General features: G+C 46.1%; 2 protein-coding genes across 2 annotated transcripts; one reads left to right on the top strand and one right to left on the bottom strand.

Moving 5' to 3' along the window:
• Positions 1-14,307: 14,307 nt before the first annotated feature.
• Positions 14,308-16,229, top strand: bcl2l16 (BCL2 like 16). Its single transcript, XM_046347672.1, has 3 exons — positions 14,308-14,477; positions 14,783-15,418; positions 16,021-16,229. Exons 2-3 carry the CDS (start codon positions 14,939-14,941, stop codon positions 16,150-16,152), a joined length of 612 nt encoding a protein of 203 aa, XP_046203628.1. The 5' UTR covers positions 14,308-14,477; positions 14,783-14,938; the 3' UTR covers positions 16,153-16,229.
• A 1,043-nt stretch (positions 16,230-17,272) lies between these two features.
• On the bottom strand, positions 17,273-20,027 carry LOC124034446 (tubulin beta-1 chain). The gene is made up of 4 exons (XM_046347671.1): positions 19,869-20,027; positions 18,846-18,954; positions 18,623-18,733; positions 17,273-18,492 (listed from the first exon to the last, which is right to left on the bottom strand). Exons 1-4 carry the CDS (start codon positions 19,923-19,925, stop codon positions 17,432-17,434), a joined length of 1,338 nt encoding a protein of 445 aa, XP_046203627.1. The 5' UTR covers positions 19,926-20,027; the 3' UTR covers positions 17,273-17,431.
• Between the last annotated feature and the right edge of the window lie 205 nt (positions 20,028-20,232).

The raw sequence follows: 20,232 nt of genomic DNA, 5'->3' as shown, positions 1-20,232 counted from the left end.
GAATGGAGGTGGGGTGGGAGACAGCGGGACACAGAACACAAGTGGGTCACCTCTCCTCCAGACACTAAATGGACCTCAATCGATTGCATAAATTCAGTCTGGTGGGAGACTGAGAACAGGTTTGGGTAGGGAAGCCATTAAGACTGGTTTGGAATAAAAGGCAGTAACAGGGGAGGGAAAATGGAGTGGATGTTTGAGGCCAGGTGGAGATAGGGAGGTATAGGTATCTTCAATTACTGTCAAATTCAGAGCAATTTCTCCTCTTTCTGCCCAGCCCTCCCTCTGTGAGGGTGATAGGAGGCTCACACAAAACAAAGGTATAGAGGGGGTGTTTTTCCATTCACTTGTCTCCTTTTACCTTTCTTAGTCATCTTGCAGCTTTGTATTGAGCTGAGTGTTTTTATAGAAAAGGTCAAAAACTTCAGTGTTTCAAGTTCTGTGTAGATAAGAAACTTCCTGAACACGAGATATAGATACAAATGCATTACAGATAACAGACAGACAGGATGGAAGGAGCATATTGTTCCAATTGATAGAGGAAAAAACTGTTTGTGTTTCTGCTTTTTCTAGTCATTACAATGGGTAGCACGCAGAGGTCACAAGATTCATCTTCCATCGTAAATCCTTTATGTTCATTTACACCACTGGTCAAGACTCTAATGTTTCCCTTTCCTTCTTTGTCTTGATTGGGAGGCTATTTGCCGTGGATGACAGAGGATGAGTTGTGGGGATGTTATTGTGCTGTCTTCAGATGCCGTTTCTACAGCTTTCCTGTTGCTAGATGTTCTTCAAATCAAATGTTATTAGTCACACGAGTCGAATACAACAGGTGTAGACCTTTTATTTATTTTTTAAATTTTATTTCACCTTTATTTAACCAGGTAGGCTAGTTGAGAACAAGTTCTCATTTGCAACTGCGACCTGGCCAAGATAAAGCATAGCAGTGTGAGCAGACAACACAGAGTTACACATGGAGTAAACAATTAACAAGTCAATAACACAATAGGAAGAACAAAAAAAAGTGGAGTCTATATACATTGTGTGCAAAAGGCATGAGGTAGGCGAATAATTACAATTTTGCAGATTAACACTGGAGTGATAAATGATCAGATGGTCATGTACAGGTAGAGATATTGGTGTGCAAAAGAGCAGAAAAGTAAATAAATAAAAACAGTATGGGGATGAGGTAGGTAAAAATGGGTGGGCTATTTGCCGATAGACTATGTACAGCTGCAGCGATCGGTTAGCTGCTCAGATAGTAGATGTTTGAAGTTGGTGAGGGAGATAAAAGTCTCCAACTTAAGCGATTTTTGCAATTCGTTACAGTCACAGGCAGCAGAGAACTGGAACGAAAGGCAGCCAAATGGGGTGTTGGCTTTAGGGATGATCAGTGAGATACACCTGCTGGAGCACGTGCTACGGATGGGTGTTGCCATCGTGACCAGTGAACTGAGATAAGGCGGAGCTTTACCTAGCATGGACTTGTAGATGACCTGGAGCCAGTGGGTCTGGCGACGAATATGTAGCGAGGGCCAGCCGACTAGAGCGTACAAGTCGCAGTGGTGGGTGGTATAAGGTGCTTTAGTGACAAAACGGATGGCACAGTGATAAACTGCATCCAGTTTGCTGAGTAGAGAGTTGGAAGCAATTTTGTAGATGACATCGCCGAAGTCGAGGATCGGTAGCATAGTCAGTTTTACTAGGGTAAGTTTGGCGGCGTGAGTGAAGGAGGCTTTGTTGCGGAATAGAAAGCCGACTCTTGATTTGATTTTCGATTGGAGATGTTTGATATGAGTCTGGAAGGAGAGTTTACAGTCTAGCCAGACACCTAGGTACTTATAGATGTCTACATCTATATTGGAACCATCCAGGGTGGTGATGCTGGTCAGGCGTGCGGGTGCAGAAAGCGAACGGTTGAAAAGCATGCATTTGGTTTTACTAGCATTTAAGAGCAGTTGGAGGCCACGGAAGGAGTGTTGTATGGCATTGAAGCTCGTTTGGAGGTTAGATAGCACAGTGTCCAAGGACGGGCCGGAAATATATAGAATGGTGTCGTCTGCGTAGAGGTGGATCAGGGAATCGCCCGCAGTAAGAGCAACATCATTGATATATACAGAAAAAAGAGTCGGCCTGAGAATTGAACCCTGTGGCACCCCCATAGAGACTTCCAGAGGACCGGACACACTGCCCTCCGATTTGACACACTGAACTCTGTCTGCAAAGTAATTTGTGAACCAGGCAAGGCAGTCATCTGAAAAACCGAGGCTACTGAGTCTGCCGATAAGAATATGGTGATTGACCGAGTCGAAAGCCTTGGCAAGGTCAATGAAGACAGCTGCACAGTACTGTCTTTTATCGATGGCGGTTATGATATCGTTTAGTACCTTGAGCGTGGCTGAGGTGCACCCGTGACCGGCTCGGAAACCAGATTGCACAGCGGAGAAGGTACGGTGGGATTCGAGATGGTCAGTGACCTGTTTGTTGACTTGGCTTTCGAAGACCTTAGATAGGCAGGGCAGGATGGATATAGGTCTGTAACAGTTTGGGTCCAGGGTGTCTCCCCCTTGGAAGAGGGGGATGACTGCGGCAGCTTTCCAGTCCTTGGGGATCTCAGACGATATGAAAGAGAGGTTGAACAGGCCGATAATAGGGGTTGCGACAATGGCGGCGGATAGTTTCAGAAATAGAGGGTCCAGATTGTCAAGCCCAGCTGATTTGTACGGGTCCAGGTTTTGCAGCTCTTTCAGAACATCTGCTATCAGGATTTGGGTAAAGGAGAACCTGGAGAGGCTTGGGCGAGTAGCTGCGGGGGGGGCGGAGCTGTTGGCCGAGGTTAGAGTTGCCAGGCGGAAGGCATGGCCAGCCGTTGAGAAATGCTTGTTGAAGTTTTTGATAATCATGGATTTATCGGTGGTGACCGTGTTACCTAGCCTCAGTGCAGTGGGCAGCTGGGAGGAGGTGCTCTTGTTCTCCATGGACTTCACAGTGTCCCAGAACATTTTGGAGTTGGAGCTACAGGATGCAAACTTCTGCCTGAAGAAGCTGGCCTTAGCTTTCCTGACTGACTGCGTGTATTGGTTCCTGACTTCCCTGAACAGTTGCATATCGCGGGGACTGTTCGATGCTATTGCAGTCCGCCACAGGATGTTTTTGTGCTGGTCGAGGGCAGTCAGGTCTGGAGTGAACCAAGGGCTATATCTGTTCTTAGTTCTGCATTTTTTGAACGGAGCATGCTTATCTAAAATGATGAGGAAGTTACTTTTAAAGAATAACCAGGCATCCTCAACTGACGGGATGAGGTCAATGTCCTTCCAGGATACCCGGGCCAGGTCGATTAGAAAGGCCTGCTCACAGAAGTGTTTTAGGGAGCGTTTGACAGTGATGAGGGGTGGTCGTTTGACTGCGGCTCCGTAGCGGATACAGGCAATGAGGCAGTGATCGCTGAGATCCTGGTTGAAGACAGCGGAGGTGTATTTGGAGGGCCAGTTGGTCAGGATGAAGTCTATGAGGGTGCCCTTGTTTACAGAGTTAGGGTTGTACCTGATGGGTTCCTTGATGATTTGTGTGAGATTGAGGGCATCTAGCTTAGATTGTAGGACTGCCGGGGTGTTAAGCATATCCCAGTTTAGGTCACCTAACAGAACAAACTCTGAAGCTAGATGGGGGGCAATCAATTCACAAATGGTGTCCAGGGCACAGCTGGGTGCTGAGGGGGGTCGGTAGCAGGCGGCAACAGTGAGAGACTTATTTCTGGAGAGAGTAATTTTCAAGATTAGTAGTTCAAACTGTTTGGGTATGGACCTGGAAAGTATGACATTACTTTGCAGGCTATCTCTGCAGTAGACTGCAACTCCTCCCCCTTTGGCAGTTCTATCTTGACGGAAGATGTTATAGTTGGGTATGGAAATCTCTGAATTTTTGGTGGCCTTCCTGAGCCAGGATTCAGACACGGCAAGGACATCAGGGTTAGCAGAGTGTGCTAAAGCAGTGAGTAAAACAAACTTAGCGAGAAGGCTTCTGATGTTGACATGCATGAAACCAAGGCTTTTTCGATCACAGAAGTCAACAAATGAGGGTGCCTGGGGACATGCAGGGCCTGGGTTTACCTCCACATCACCCGCGGAACAGAGGAGGAGTAGTATGAGGGTGCGGCTAAAGGCTATCAAAACTGGTCGCCTAGAGCGTTGGGGACAGAGAATGAAAGGAGCAGATTTCTGGGCATGGTAGAATATATTCAGGGCATAATGCGCAGACAGGGGTATGGTGGGGTGCGGGTACAGCGGAGGTAAGCCCAGGCACTGGGTGATGATGAGAGAGGTTGTATCTCTGGACATGCTGGTTGTAATGGGTGAGGTCACTGCATGTGTGGGAGGTGGGACAAAGGAGGTATCAGGGGTATGAAGAGTGGATCTAGGGGCTCATTGTAAACTAAAATAATGATAACTAACCTGAACAACAGTATACAAGGCATATTGACATTTGAGAGAGACATACAGTAATCACAGGTGTTGAATTGGGAGAGCTAGCTAAAACAGTAGCTAAAACAATAGGTGAGACAACAACAGCTAATCAGCTAGCACAACAACAGCAGGTAAAATGGCGTAGGCTAGACAGGGGGGGTCGGATTAACTACACACAGAGCCTGAGTGCTGCTGGGGCCGACAGATAAAACATAAACAAGCAGAATGGAGTACCGTGATTAATGGACAGTCTAGCACACATCAGCTATGTAGCCAAGTGATCAGTGTCCAGGGGGGCAGCAGTGGATGGGGCAGGGAAGCTGGACTGGCGAGTGTTATCCAGGTTAAAAAAACAGTTAGCAGTGGCTAACAATGACTAAATAGCTTGTAGCTAGTTAGCTGGTTAGCTTCTGGAGGTTCTTGAGTGTGTTCTAAAAATAAAAAATAATGGCGATTCCGTATCACATTGGGTGAGGCAGGTTACCGGAAGGTATAAACAAATTAAAAATCGAAAAGGGAAAGTAAATATGGGTCCAGTGAGTGTTTGGGACGCGGCGATTCAGACGGTTAGCAGGCCTGTGCTAACAAGCTAACAGTTAGTAGGCCAGGGCTAAACAAGGTAGCAGTTAGCGGACCGGGGCTAAACCAGCTAGCAGGCCGAATTAGCAAGCAAGGACGTCGCGATGGGGTGAGTCTGTTTATTCCTCTTCATGAGGTGACATCGATAGACCGGTCGAGGGTCCGGATATTGTAGCCCAGGAGTATACTTCGGTGGTAGCACAGGAGCTCTGTAGTAATCGCTAGCCAGGAGTAATCATCCGGGGTTGCGGTTAGCTAGATAGCTAGTTGTGAAGAATCCAGCTGAAAATTTTCCGTTTGCGGTGGGAATCCGGTGGAATCCGGGGATAAAAAATAATAGGTCCGTTATGCTCTGGTTAGAGTTGCGTTGTTCGAACTAGCGAGATTTCCGAGCTAAAGGTTAGCTGATGACCGGTTAGCTGAAGACCGCTAGCAATGGTTTGCTGACTGATAGCTGGTAGCTAGCTGGTAGTTAGCTGGCTAGCTTTAGTTGAGGGGTTTCGGATCCAAAGTAGATATAAGTACTTTAGAAGAAAATAGCTACATTGGGTGAGGTGGGTTGCAGGAGAGTATTTAGATGGAGGTTTAACAAAATGTTTTAAAAGATATGCGAATAAAAATATGTTTAAAAAATATAAAAAAAACATATATACAAGGGACACGACACGACAAGACGTTCGACTGCTACGCCATCTTGGACCATCACCTTACAGTGAAATGCTTTCTTAAAGGCCCTTAACCAATAATGCTGTTTTTGTTATGCAGGTGAATGAGGACCCAAAAGCAACTTGGCGAAAACAGAGTCTTTAATCCAGTAAAGTAAATCTACAATCATAAAGCATAATTCCACTCGTAATGATGAGAACAGACTGGAGACTCGATCATGAACTGCAGGTTGCCTCGGGAAGGCACTTGAACGTAGCAGACTCAGACACCTGCTCACCACGCAGCATCTGAGGGAAACACGACACGACAGGGCGATACACAGACACAGCACAGTGAACAATAGACAAGGATCCGACAGGGCAGAAACGGAAAACAAGGGGAGAAATAGGGACTCTAATCAGGGGGAAAGATAGGGAACAGGTGTGGGAAGACTAAATGATTGATTAGGGGAATAGGAACAGCTGGGAGCAGGAACGGAGCGATAGAGAGAAGAGAGAGAGGGAGGAAGAGAGAAAGAGGGGAACGAACCTAAAAAGACCAGCAGGGGGAAAACGAACAGAGGGAAAAGCAAAATGACAAGACAAAATAAGACAAACCATGACAGTACCCCCCCCACTCACCGAGCGCCTCCTGGCGCTCTCGAGGAGGAACACTGGCGGCAACGGAGGAAATCATAGATCACAAATGGTCCAGCACATCCCGAGAAAGAACCCAACTCCTCTCCTCAGGACTGTAACGAAAAACGATAAAAAGGGAAACTAGGGTACTACTCTAAAAAAAAAAAAAAAATGAGACACGGGTAGAGAACTGAAAGCTTTAGAGCAAACAGGACCAAACAGGCCAGGAGAGTAACAACTAGGGACAGACTGAGACACAGCAAGGGCAGGAACAAGAACAGGAGAGATGCGATGGCAGGGAACAGACTGAGACCCAGCAAGACCAGGAGCAGAAGCAGAATTTTTTTTACCAGACTTCTTCTGCGCGCAGTCTGAACACGCAGCCACGAAACGGCGCGTGTCACGCTCCTGAGTAGGCCACCAAAACCGCTGGCGAATAGAAGCAAGCGTACCCCGAACGCCGGGATGGCCAGCTAACTTGGCAGAGTGAGCCCACTAAAGAACAGCCAGACGAGTAGAAACAGGAACGAAAAGAAGGTTACTAGGACAAGCGCGCGGCGACGCAGTGTGCGTGAGTGCTTGCTTAACCTGTCTCTCAATTCCCCAGACAGTCAACCCGACAACACGCCCAACAGGAAGGATCCCCTCGGGATCGGTAGAAGCCACAGAAGAACTAAAGAGACGGGATAAAGCATGAGGCTTGGTGTTCTTAGTACCCGGGCAATAAGGAATAACGAACTCGAAACGAGCGAAAAACAACGCCCAACGAGCATGACGCGCATTCAGTCGTTTGGCATAACGGATGTACTCAAGGTTCTTTTGGTCAGTCCAAACGACAAAAGGAACGGTCGCCCCCTCCAACCACTGTCGCCATTTGCCTAGGGCTAAACGGATGGCGAGCAGTTCGCGGTTAGCCACATCATAGTTACGTTCCGACGGTGACAGGCGATGAGAAAAATACGCACAAGGGTGGACCCCATCGTCAGTATCGGAGCGCTGGGACAGAATGGCTCCCACGCCCACCCCCGACGCGTCAACCTCAACAATAAACTGTTTAGTGACGTCAGGTGCAACAAGGATAGGAGCGGATGCAAAACGCTTCTTGAAGAGATCAGAACAACAATCATACGACCGGTGAGGAGGAAGGGAGTTGGTTCTGGACCGACTGAAGACCGTGCGCAGACCATGATATTCCTCCGGCACTCCTGTCAAATCACCAGGTTCCTCCTGAGAAGAGGGGACAGAACAAACAGGAGAAATAGCAGACATTAAACACGTCACATGACAAGAAACGTTCCAGGAAAGGATAGAATTACTAGACCAATCAAAAGAAGGATTATGACACACTAGCCAGGGATGACCCAAAACAACAGGTGTAAAAGGTGAACAAAAAATCAAAAAGAAATGGTCTCACTATGGTTACCAGATACAGTGAGGGTTAAAGGTAGTGTTTCATATAATATACTGGGGAGAGGACTACCATCCAAGGCAAACATGACCGTGGGCTCCCTAACTGTCTGAGAGGAATGTCATGTTCCCGCGCCCAGGCTTCGTCCATAAAACAGCCCTCTGCCCCAGAGTCTATTAATGCACTGCAGGAAGCTGCCGATCCGGTCCAGCGTAGATGGACCGGTAAGGTAGTACAGGTACTTGACGGAGAGGACCGTCTAGTAGCGCTTATCAGTCGCCCTCCGCTTACTGATGAGCTCTGGCCTTTAACTGGACATGAAATGACAAAATGACCAGCGGAACCGCAATAGAGACAGAGGCGGTTGGTGATTCTCCGTTCCCTCTCCTTAGTCGAGATGCGAATACCCCCAGCTGCATGGGCTCAACACCTGAGTCAGTGGGGAAAGACGGTAGTGTCGGAGAGAGGGGAGACACAGTTAACGCGAGCTCTCTTCTATGAGCTCGGTGACGAAGATCTACCCGTCGTTCAATGCGAATAGCGAGTTCAATCAAAGAATCCACGCTGGATGGAACCTCCCGAAAGAGAATCTCATCCTTAACCTTAGCGTGGAGTCCCTCCAGAAAACGAGCGAGCAACGCCTGCTCGTTCCAGTTACTGGAGGCAGCAAGAGTGCGAAACTCTATAGAGTAATCCGTTATGGATCGATTACCTTGACATAGGGAAGACAGGGACCAGGAAGCTTCTTTCCCAAAAACTGAGCGATCAAAAACCCTTATCATCTCCTCTTTAAAGTTCAGATAATTGTTAGTACACTCAGCGCTTGCCTCCCAGATAGCTGTGCCCCACTGCCGAGCCCGACCAGTAAGGAGTGATATGACGTAGGCAATCCGAGCTCTCTCTCTTGAGTATGTGTTGGGTTGGAGAGAGAACACTATATCACACTGGGTGAGAAAGGAGCGGCACTCAGTGGGCTGCCCAGAATAACATGGTGGGTTATTAACCCTAGGTTCCGGAGGCTCGGAAGAACCGGAAGTAGCTGGTGACACGAGACGAAGACTCTGATACTGTCCTGAGAGGTCGGAGACCTGAGCGGCCAGGGTCTCAACGGCATGCCGAGCAGCAGACAATTCCTGCTAGTGTCTGCCGAGCATCGCTCCCTGGAACTCGAGAGTAGAGTAGAGAGAATCCATAGTCGCTGGGTCCATTCTTGGTCGGATCATTCTGTTATGCAGGTGAATGAGGACCCAAAAGCAACTTGGCGAAAACAGAGTCTTTAATCCAGTAAAGTAAATCTACAATCATAAAGCATAATTCCACTCGTAATGACGAGAACAGACTGGAGACTCGATCATGAACTGCAGGTTGCCTCGGGAAGGCACTTGAACGTAGCAGACTCAGACACCTGCTCACCACGCAGCATCTGAGGGAAACACGACACGACAGGGCGATACACAGACACAGCACGGTGAACAATAGACAAGGATCCGACAGGGCAGAAACGGAAAACAAGGGGAGAAATAGGGACTCTAATCAGGGGGAAAGATAGGGAACAGGTGTGGGAAGACTAAATGATTGATTAGGGGAATAGGAACAGCTGGGAGCAGGAACGGAGCGATAGAGAGAAGAGAGAGAGGGAGGAAGAGAGAAAGAGGGGAACGAACCTAAAAAGACCAGCAGGGGGAAAACGAACAGAGGGAAAAGCAAAATGACAAGACAAAATAAGACAAAACATGACAGTTTTAGGAAAACACACAAAAAAAAGTCATAAAAATATAAAAAATGACTTAAAGACACAAATTTAAATGACAAAAAGTAAGAGATAAGAGTAAGCAGCAGTGAATAACAATAGCGGGGCTACATACAGCGGGTACCTGTCATGATCGTTGGAATGAATGGACCAAGGCGCAGCGTACTTACAGTTCCACATGTTTAATAAATATGCACCTCACCAAAAACAATACAGACGGAAACGAGACGTGATGTTCTGGGCTGCTCACAGGCAGCTACACAAAAACAAGATCCCACCCAAAACAGGTGGAAAAAAGGCTGCCTAAATATGATCCCCAATCAGAGACAACGATAGACAGCTGCCTCTGATTGGGAACCATACCAGGCCAACATAGATATGCAAAAACTAGAGTACCCACCCTAGTCACACCCTGACCTAACCAAAATAGAGAATAAAAAGGATCTCTAAGGTCAGGGCATGACAGTACCGGTACAGAGTTAATGTGTGGAGGCACCGGTGTCAAGGTAATTGAGGTAATATGTACATGTAGGTAGAGTTAAAGTGGCTATGCAAAGATGATGACAGAGAGTAGCAGCAGTGTAGAAGAGGGGAAGGGGCAATGCAAATAGTCTGGGTAGCCATTTGATTAGCTGTTCAGGAATCTTATAGCTTGGGGGTTGAAGCTGTTTAGAAGCCTCTTGAATCTAGACTTGGCACTCCGGCACCGCTTGGCATGCGGTAGCAGAGAGAACATTCTATGACTAGGGTGGCTGGAGTCTTTAACAATTTTTAGGGCATTCTTCTGACACTGCCTGGTATAGAGGTCCTGGATGGCAGGAAACTTGGCACCGGTGATGTACTGGGCCGTACGCACTACCCTCTGTAGTGCCTTGCGGTCAGAGGCCGAGCAGTTGCCATACCAGGCAGTGATGTAACCCGTCAGGATGCTCTCGATGGTGCAGCTGTAAAACCTTTTGAGGATCTGAACCTGCTCCTCTCTAAACCTGCTCCCCTACAGCCCCATCGATGAGAATGGGAGCGTGCTCGGTCCTCCTTTTCCTGTAGTCCACAATCATCTCCTTTGTCTTGATCACGTTGAGGAAGAGGTTGTGTCCTTGCACCACACGGTCAGGTTTCTGACCACCCTATAGGCTATCTCATCATTTTCGTTGATCAGGCCTACCACTGTTGTGTCATCAGCAAACTTAATGATGGTGTTGGAGTTGTGCCTGGCCGTGCAGTCATGAGTGAAACAGGGAGTAGAGGAGGGGACTGAGCACACACCCCTGAGGGGCCCTCGTGTTGAGGATGAGCGTGGAAGATGTGTTGTTACCTACCATTACCACCTGGGGGCGGCCCATCAGGGAGTCTAGGATCCAGTTGCACAGTGTTTAGTCCCAGGGTCTTTAGCTTAGTGATGAGCTTTGAGGGCACTATGGTGTTGAACGCTTTGCTGTAGTCAATGAATAGCATTCTTCCATAGGTGTTCATTTTGTCCAGATTTGAAAGAGCAATGTGGAGTGCAATAGAGATTGCATCATCTGTGGATATGTTTGTGCGGTATGCAAATTGGAGTAGATCTAGGGTTCCTGGGATAATGGTGTTGATGTGAGCCATGACCAGCCTTTCAAAGCATTTCATGGCTACAGACGTGAGTGCTACGGGTCGGTAGTCATTTAGGCAGGTTACCTTAGTGTTCTTGGACATAGGGACTATCGTGGTCTGCTTGAAACATGTTGGTATTACAGACTCAGACAGGGAGTGGTTGAAAATGTCAGTGAAGACACTTGCCAGTTGGTCAGCGCATGCTCGGAGTACCCATGCTGGAAATCCGTCTGGACCTGTGGCCTTGTGAATGTTGACCTGTTTAACGGTCTTACTCACATCGGCTGTGGAGAGCGTGATCACACCGTCGTCCAGAACAGCTGATTCTCCCATGCATGTTTCAGTGTTACTTGCCTCAAAGCGAGCATAGAAGTTATTTTGCTTGTCAAGTAGGCTTGTGTCACTGGGCAGCTCTCGGCTGTGCTTCCCTTTGTAGTTTGTAATAGTTTGCAAGCCCTGCCACAAGCCCTCCCGCTCCTTGAAAGCAGCAGCTCTACTCTTTAGCTCAGTGTGAATGTTGCCTGTAATCCATGGCTTCTGGTTGGGGTATGTACGTACAGTCACTGTGGGGATGACGTCCTTGATACACTTATTGATAAAGCCAATGACTGATGTGGTCTATTCTTCAATGCCGACAGAAGAATCCAGGTGCTAGCAAAACAGTCCTATAGTTTAGCATTGCTCACAGTGAAGCTCTACATGATTCTTTAAGGTTCCAGCAAAGACCGGAATTTTCCCAAAGAAACAACATGCGATCAAGCAGTCAAATTATAATATTCCACATTTCTGTTCTCAGACCAATTGAATGTGTTAATGTGTGTGTGATGCTGGGGAAGCTCTGAAAACCTCTCGGCAAGGAGAGAAGCAATGAACCAGTAGAAAGAGAGAGATATACATGTACATGTGGTCTTGGGGGGCAGATATAAGTGGATGAAAATGAGCAATGTAAAACACAATAATATCATTATTTCTTACTCTCGTCAAATTGTCCATAACTGGCACGATTTTTCCACAATATCCTTTGTTTGTATGAGAAAGACAAAACATTAAACATCCTATATCTACACTATATATACAAAAGTATGTGGACAACCCTTCATATTTGTGGATTCTGCTATTTCAGCCACAACCGTTGCTGACAGATGTATAAAATCGAGCACACGGCCATGCAATCTACATAGACAAAGATTGGCAGCAGAATGGCCCAACATCAGTGCCAACCTCACTAATGCTTTTGTGTCTGAATGTTCCAATATCTAGTGGATGCCTTCCCAGAAGAGTGGAGGCTGTTATAGCAGCAAAGGGGGGACTAACTCCATATTAATGCCCATGATTGTGGAATGAGATGTTCGACGAGCAGGTGTCCACATACTTTTGGTCTTGTAGTCTATTTTGTTTCACCAAGGACATAGAAACTACAGTAAGCAACATACTCACGTACTCTCAAATACTTCAGCTCTCAACAAAAGCTGGTGTTGGAAAGCAATTATCTTGTAATCAGCTTGTCAGATGAAACTGTCAGAGTGATTTTGTTTCATCTGGTTAGACACTTTAGTTTCCCTGGCAGGGACTGAACCAACTTCAAAGGGCCCTGTAGCCTACAGTAAAACTCTAGACAGGAAGTTCCCCCCCTGCAGATGTTGCCACATGAACATATGAGAGCCCTGATAGCAGGTACTATCAACGATGTCACTTCCCCTGCACCCTGTCTCCTGTCCCTGAGGAGGAGAACCATGTTACAGTCTCATTGTAACGTTCTAGCATTGTCTGTTGAATGTGTTGAAGAATAATAAAGTACCTCTCTCATACGGCATCTATCTATGGGGAAGGATGAGGGGACTTGTCATTTTTCATATCTCCTTCTGCATGTACAGTATGTGCCAGATGGGCAAACACACGGAGCTGCTGACGATGCTACTTGAGCTGGTCTTTGTCTTCACTTATAAATCAACGGAGTAAACAGGACTACATGACTTAACCCTAATTGAGCCTGTAAATCTCTCTGGGTAAGAGCGTCTGCTAGATGACTAAAATGTCAATGTAAATGAGTGCATCTGATGGATCCCCAAATGCCCCATCAGATTAACGGGTACGTAGATAGTTAACACACAGGCCAGTGTAGATGCACACATGAACACGAGTGTGTCATTAAGCCATACACTGTCGCAATAAGAACCCGTTCTTTTTGTCTCTTTAAATCAACAGACAATTATTTGGTTGCAATATGCGTAATCACAAGAATAAAAACAAAACGTATTGAAACCCAAAATGCTTGACAATGTGTTGAAGATAAACGATTGTTTCCATGTTGCTGGTGCCATGGCCATACAATATACTGGTTGTATATACAAAGCTGCAGGGGAGGAAGTACAAAGGAAACCATTTCCTGGTCTCTGTTATTTCAATCAATTACAAACCTACAGTATTGCAAAACCATAATTTACAGTTCAATACTGACTGCAACTTACAAGCTCAAATCTGTTTAGTGACACACCACTGCATCCTAGTGGAAGTCCATGTGCTTGCATGCGGCTTTTATTGCCCTGCACTCCACTGGTCAGCATTATTCCTGGTGGAGGAACAGATAGGTAGATTGGCAGACTCCCATTGGAGGAAAACAATGGTCAATAGAGGATAGCCTTCAGCACCTCTTAAAGCCTACGCTTCCTTACCACATTCCCCTGACTGGCACCACACAGATTACAGACAGGCTCAAAGAAGATCACTGGAAGAAACACAAGCTATGCTAAATTTGTATGTGAAGGAGTAGGATTGTTGTTGTATGTTTATCGTGATGCTGTGTGAGTGTGCGTGTGTTTGTGGTCTCTGAATTAAAATACCACAATCAAACATCAATGACAAATGTTCCAGAGCTAAAACTGTATAATTGTACATCTATGTAAGGCTGCACAACATCACAGTATGAAATCTGGTTTTGATGAGGGCAGAATCCAAAAAGAAACATCTCTGAATGGTTTTCAAAGGTAATAGCTCAGTGAAATATTAAACCTATCAACTGATGACTTTATTTTGGCCCGCCTCCTCTTTGACTGTCTTCACCAGTATGATCTCACAGACTGTTCAAATGAACCTGTTTCTATACTGAGCCACAGACACACTCTCTCTAAGATCTATATTTAACTTTGCTTGTGTTGGAATGGGGATGTGTGTCAGAGGGTTGATGATTGTGCATATGACGCAGGAGTTCAGTGTCAGTTTCCAACAAGGCCTCTAAATTTAGCCCAGGCTAAAGGCAGCAACGAGCGGACCGGTTGGCGACCCACTCCTGCTGAACTATATACTGCTTTGGACCCTCTGTTGTTCCGCCACCTGCACCACTAATTCCTTTTTGTGTTTGTGTGTGTGTGTGTGTGTCTTGGTACCACTTGTGTTTTGGTGGAAGGGAAGGGGTGAGTTTTAAATACTTTCTCTGTTCATTGCTAGTGTTGTTTATTGGGAATGTGCGCATTTGCTGTATTAGTTGATCATTCAGAATGTTATATTCAAATATTGTATGATATGTCTGTGTAATATGATATTAGTCTAATAAACATCATAATGGAGTTGGAGAAAGGCACAGATTTGACTAACATTAACTGAAAATAATTCCACTTGTTTTGTTTATAAAAGGTATAATAAGTGCTAAATGTTTTTTTACCCACTGTGCTGTTCAACATGTACAGTGTAGAGGTTGATGATTTGTTTGTGGTTTCAGGTGATTGGATCTCTCACCCTCGATGAGGAATTGACATTGCTGAGAGGATGGCTGATGGCAACTTGGCACAGGGACTGTTTATCTGTGAACGGCCCACTGCTCTAATGCAAGTCACAGCGTTGTGATTTGCGACAGGGTGTCAGTCAGCCGGAAGTGATGGGTCAGTCAGAGGGGCTAGAGAGCAGGGGTGGCATAAACAGCCCTGACCCCCTGGTACGAGAGGCCTATCTGATGTTACATGACTATATAAACTATGTGATCGCAGGGCCCGACGGCCACATTGGCCCACCCCCTACTGCCACAGCAGCAGCCCTGCGCCATGCTGGGGATGAGCTGCTAGTTAGGTTCCCCATCTTCTTCAGGCGTTGGCCACGCGTCTTCCACGATGTGACCGAGGCCACAGCCTGTCCCATGCTAACCGCCATCCTGGATGAGCACTTTGCCACCACCACCCCTGGGGGGCGCCGACGGGACCTGGCCTGGAGTGCGGTGCTGTCTGTGTATGTGCTGGCTGGCCAGATGGCCCTGCACTGCCATGAGAGGGGCATGGAGGGAATCCTGCCCCAGCTTAAGGAGTGTGTGGGGGGTTACGTGGAGAGGGTCATCTGTCCAGAGATTCGGGACAAGGGTGGATGGGTAAGTTTACTAGTCAAGGTTCTTCACTGGCAAAGTAAGACTAAGGCCTAGATTCAATCAGATCAAGCGTTAACCAGTGATGGCAGACAGCCACATAATGGATGTTTTGGCGGCGTTGGAGCCGTTAAATCGGTGAGCATCTGATCTTACGATCATTGTCACGAAGCCACACCCGTTAGAAGTTCAGAACAAGAAAGTGTAAGCTATATAGAAATAATTACGCTCCAATTATAAAATATAAAATCAAATAATGAGGGTTTTCATCAGTCTAATTGAGGTGTAGATTACAGCTCATATTCCAGGGTTCAAACTTGGTAACAAGGCTGGCTGCATGGGATTTATTTTCATGCGACTCTGCAGCCAATGGCAATGTCCGCTTTAGGTATAATGCCAGGAGCCGCTTGTGAATTTGACAACTCTAATGCAGATCCACCTCCGACATCGCCAAAACAAGGACATCGCTTTAATAAGGATGTCGGCTAAAGCAGATGTGATTGAATAGAGCACTAGACTACAGTTTAAAATGTTAGGTTGTCCTGTTGTTGTGAATCTTAAATTCTGTTTCATTCCTGGGATCTAATCACATTTTCTGTTGATGGCAGACAGGCTTTGTGTCCCGCTTTGGGCAGAAGCAGGACTTGGAGGGCCAGGTGAAGAAGGTGTGTTGCTGGACTCTACTGCTATTGGCTACCAGTATCCTGTCCTATTTCCTGTGGAAACGAATCAAATCTTAAACAACACCCCCACCTGGTGACCACAATCAGATCGCTCCAAAAGTACGCTTATTGAATAAATATTTTCCCAAAGCATATATTTTCCAACTGTATTTCAATGTCCCACTATTGTCTATTTTAAACCATTGAGGTGTGCAATCATGCTGGTAAAAACATTACCTCAGTAATAATGTGCCAGGCAGTTACGGGACTTTGCATTAGACGTTGACGTAACAGTTTCAGGGCTCAACATACAATAGGCTCCCAGTATTAACCAGCCAGCTAGTTTACAACTGAATCATAATTCAGTAGAGATAAGCTTTTCACTGTGTCAGAGGTGTCAGCCAAGGATATTTGCACAACTGAAACCGAAATGCCCTATCCAACATATATTTTTTGTTGCTGAAAATGCTCCATCCAGGCAGCAAATTCTGATTATTTTTCCCTACATCAGATATCTTTGAGCTGGTTTGATTGGTCAAGAGGCCAATTAATGAAACACCAGATATGGGCTGCTTGTGTAAATGCAGACTTTAGCTTGTCAAGTTCAACCCATGTCATACATAAATGGTGAATCGACAGGCATGTTCTAATATTACTCAGACACCTTTGACATTGTCAGCCAAATTAGCAATAAACTTCATGATAGTCTACATTTGTGCTCACTAACATCGAAATAAGGAACGAGAGGGTTTATGAAACACCACTTTAGTCTGTCAACATCACAGGGGATAAAGTCCTTGGATAACTAGCATGGTTAGTGCTACAGGGCATGTTCTGTCAGACTAAATCATAGCTTGAAATGGCTAATTCTAAACAGATTTACCATGAGTTTAGCTCACTAATCAGATTTCAGAGGCATGGCAAAACATGCAAAAACCTGAGCTATGCCTCAGAGAACTAGCACGATTGTGCTGGGGAACACTGTAGCCCCTCATCTTACTATGTATAGACTACATACATCAATAACTTCATAAATGCACCAACACCTGCGCTACAATTATGAAACTGTGGTTACATTACATTTGTCATTTGATTGTTTTCATCACTGAACTATTGCCTAGTTGAAGAACTGTTGTTGTCAGAATGATGTGCGACATGCTATTACTGAAGCAACCATTAAATTGAGAAATACAGCATATTAAACAAAAGAAATTTTATTGACATGTTTCTGTACAGACAAGAAATGACAGGAATAGCAGAGGTGACAAAACAAAAAGGACAGGTAACAGAACACTAGAAAGGTCAAGACTGACATGTCAGTGAATTATACAGCTTGGATGTGCACAATTACGAACATTTAGGCCAGCTCCTCTTCTCCCTCCTCTTCAAACTCTCCCTCCTCCTCAGCTGTGGCATCTTGGTACTGCTGGTACTCAGACACCAGGTCGTTCATGTTGCTCTCAGCCTCAGTGAACTCCATCTCGTCCATACCTTCTCCGGTGTACCAATGGAGGAAAGCCTTACGCCTGAACATGGCAGTGAACTGCTCTGAGATACGCTTGAACAGCTCCTGGATGGCTGTGCTGTTGCCGATGAAGGTAGCAGCCATCTTGAGGCCACGGGGAGGAATGTCGCAGACTGCAGTCTTGACATTGTTGGGGATCCATTCAACAAAGTAGCTGCTGTTCTTGTTCTGCACGTTCAGCATCTGCTCATCCACTTCCTTCATGGACATGCGTCCACGGAAGATGGCAGCCACTGTAAGGTAGCGTCCGTGGCGGGGGTCGCAGGCGGCCATCATGTTCTTGGCATCGAACATCTGCTGGGTGAGCTCAGGCACAGTGAGGGAGCGGTACTGCTGGCTTCCCCTGCTGGTGAGGGGGGCGAAGCCAGGCATGAAGAAGTGGAGACGGGGGAAGGGCACCATGTTGACAGCAAGCTTACGGAGGTCAGCGTTGAGCTGTCCTGGGAACCGCAGGCAGGTTGTGACACCGCTCATAGTTGCCGACACCAGGTGGTTGAGGTCGCCGTAGGAGGGAGTAGTGAGTTTGAGGGTACGGAAGCAGATGTCGTAGAGAGCCTCGTTGTCAATGCAGAAGGTCTCGTCAGTGTTCTCCACTAGCTGGTGGACTGACAGGGTGGCATTGTAGGGCTCCACCACAGTGTCTGATACTTTGGGTGAGGGCACCACGCTGAAGGTGTTCATGATGCGATCGGGGTACTCTTCACGGATCTTGCTGATGAGCAGGGTGCCCATGCCCGAGCCGGTTCCACCTCCTAGTGAGTGGGTGAGCTGGAAACCTTGCAGACAGTCACAGCTCTCGGCTTCCTTCCTCACAACATCCAGGACTGAGTCCACCAGCTCAGCTCCCTCTGTGTAGTGGCCCTTGGCCCAGTTGTTTCCAGCACCACTCTGGCCTGCAAAACAAGATATTAGATAAATTATTGTAGTCTAGTACTCTATTCAGTTTATGTACAGGCAACATTATGAATATGATTTTTTTAAATATTAAAAAAAACTGTACAAATATGAAGCAGAGAGACCTACCGAACACAAAGTTGTCAGGTCTGAAGATCTGGCCGAAGGGTCCAGATCTCACAGAGTCCATGGTCCCTGGCTCCAAGTCGACAAGCACTGCACGAGGCACATATTTACCACCTAGACAACCAGGAGGAAAATGAAAGAGCAATGTCAGAACCATACACAATCAATTGTGAGGGATAAGGAATTTGACAAATGTGGTTCTACATTAAAACGAACAAGGCTTTACCTGAGGCTTCATTGTAGTAGACGTTGATCCTGTCGAGCTGAAGGTCACTGTCCCCATGGTATGTACCAGTTGGGTCAATGCCATGCTCGTCACTGATCACCTCCCAGAACTGCAAGAAGAGCATTCGGATTTAGTCTACAGCGCAAAATATAATTCATATCAGGTAGGCAAATATTCCATTCAAAGTGTGATCCGTTAATCAAATGCGTGGAAGGCCTAGGCAATTAGATAGTTTCAATATTCCATTTGATCACGTCAAAGGATCAATTCGGCTATATTGCATGGTTCGTTATAGGTACATAAAATGTATGGTTGGGTATCTGGAATGAAAATCTCCCTCCCGTAAAATTCCGCGCGCGCGGCATGACCTCCGATTGGCTGAAATCCATTAGCAATGGTTTTGAAAATGTCGAAACGTCACTTGATGAAACACCGCCCACATCTACCAAAAACCGGGCGCGGCGTGCTATCAATGATACGAATGTGGGTCATAATATGGGATTGAACAAATGGCCCATTTCCCTCCCCCAAAGAAATATGTTTATTGCGACAATAACCGAAATGTAGTCGCTATTTAACAGATGACTTGGAATATAGCATCACTGAGGCCTACTTCCCCCTTTGCGCATTGCAGTAGGGCGAGTAAATAGTCGTTATCCATACCCACATTTAAATTGATCAATTTGACATTTAATAAAACAATTTCTTAATACACATTTATGTATATTGTCTCACTCGCCAGTAGTCTATAATTTAAGGATCATTCCAGTCCAAATAAAACCGGTCGAATAAAGATAGAGTAGCGCATAAAAATAATACCATCGCTCCCCCCCCCTTCTTCCCACTCACCCATCAAAACAATAACGGTAATCAATATAGGTTAGGAATATTAATTGCTTGCATTTCCATTAACAGTACAGTTCTTTGGGTGTGGTTAACTGGACACGCATACAAAGAAACTGCGATTTTACGCAGTTATTTATCGCACGATTTGCATCAAATTAATAAAAACAGATGACAAACCTTAGCGCCGATCTGGTTTCCACACTGTCCAGCCTGAAGATGCACGATTTCCCTCATTTTTACTTTGAAGGTAGAACAACTCTTATGCCAATAAAAAAACCAGTGGCTTGGCGTCCTTTCTTAGAGTGCGCTAAAAGAATGGTCTCCCTGACTATATAAGAGAATTTTGTGCCCGCCCCTTAGATTCTATGTCACCAAGTCTGACAAATCTATTGGCTAATATTTCTCAGGCTCAATTATTGACACGCTTATAGACCAATCATATTCACAAAGAATGATTTTCATTGGCCTCTTCTGTCTATCAATCAAAAGATACACAACGTGTGATCCTCACGTAAATCTTGAAGATTTGTCCTTATGCCAG

The sequence above is a fragment of the Oncorhynchus gorbuscha genome, linkage group LG04 (assembly GCF_021184085.1).
Source record: "Oncorhynchus gorbuscha isolate QuinsamMale2020 ecotype Even-year linkage group LG04, OgorEven_v1.0, whole genome shotgun sequence".
In the NCBI taxonomy this organism is placed as follows: domain Eukaryota; kingdom Metazoa; phylum Chordata; class Actinopteri; order Salmoniformes; family Salmonidae; genus Oncorhynchus; species Oncorhynchus gorbuscha.
The sequence above is the reverse complement of the archived record's forward strand: the minus strand, read 5'-3'. Positions and strand labels throughout refer to the sequence as shown.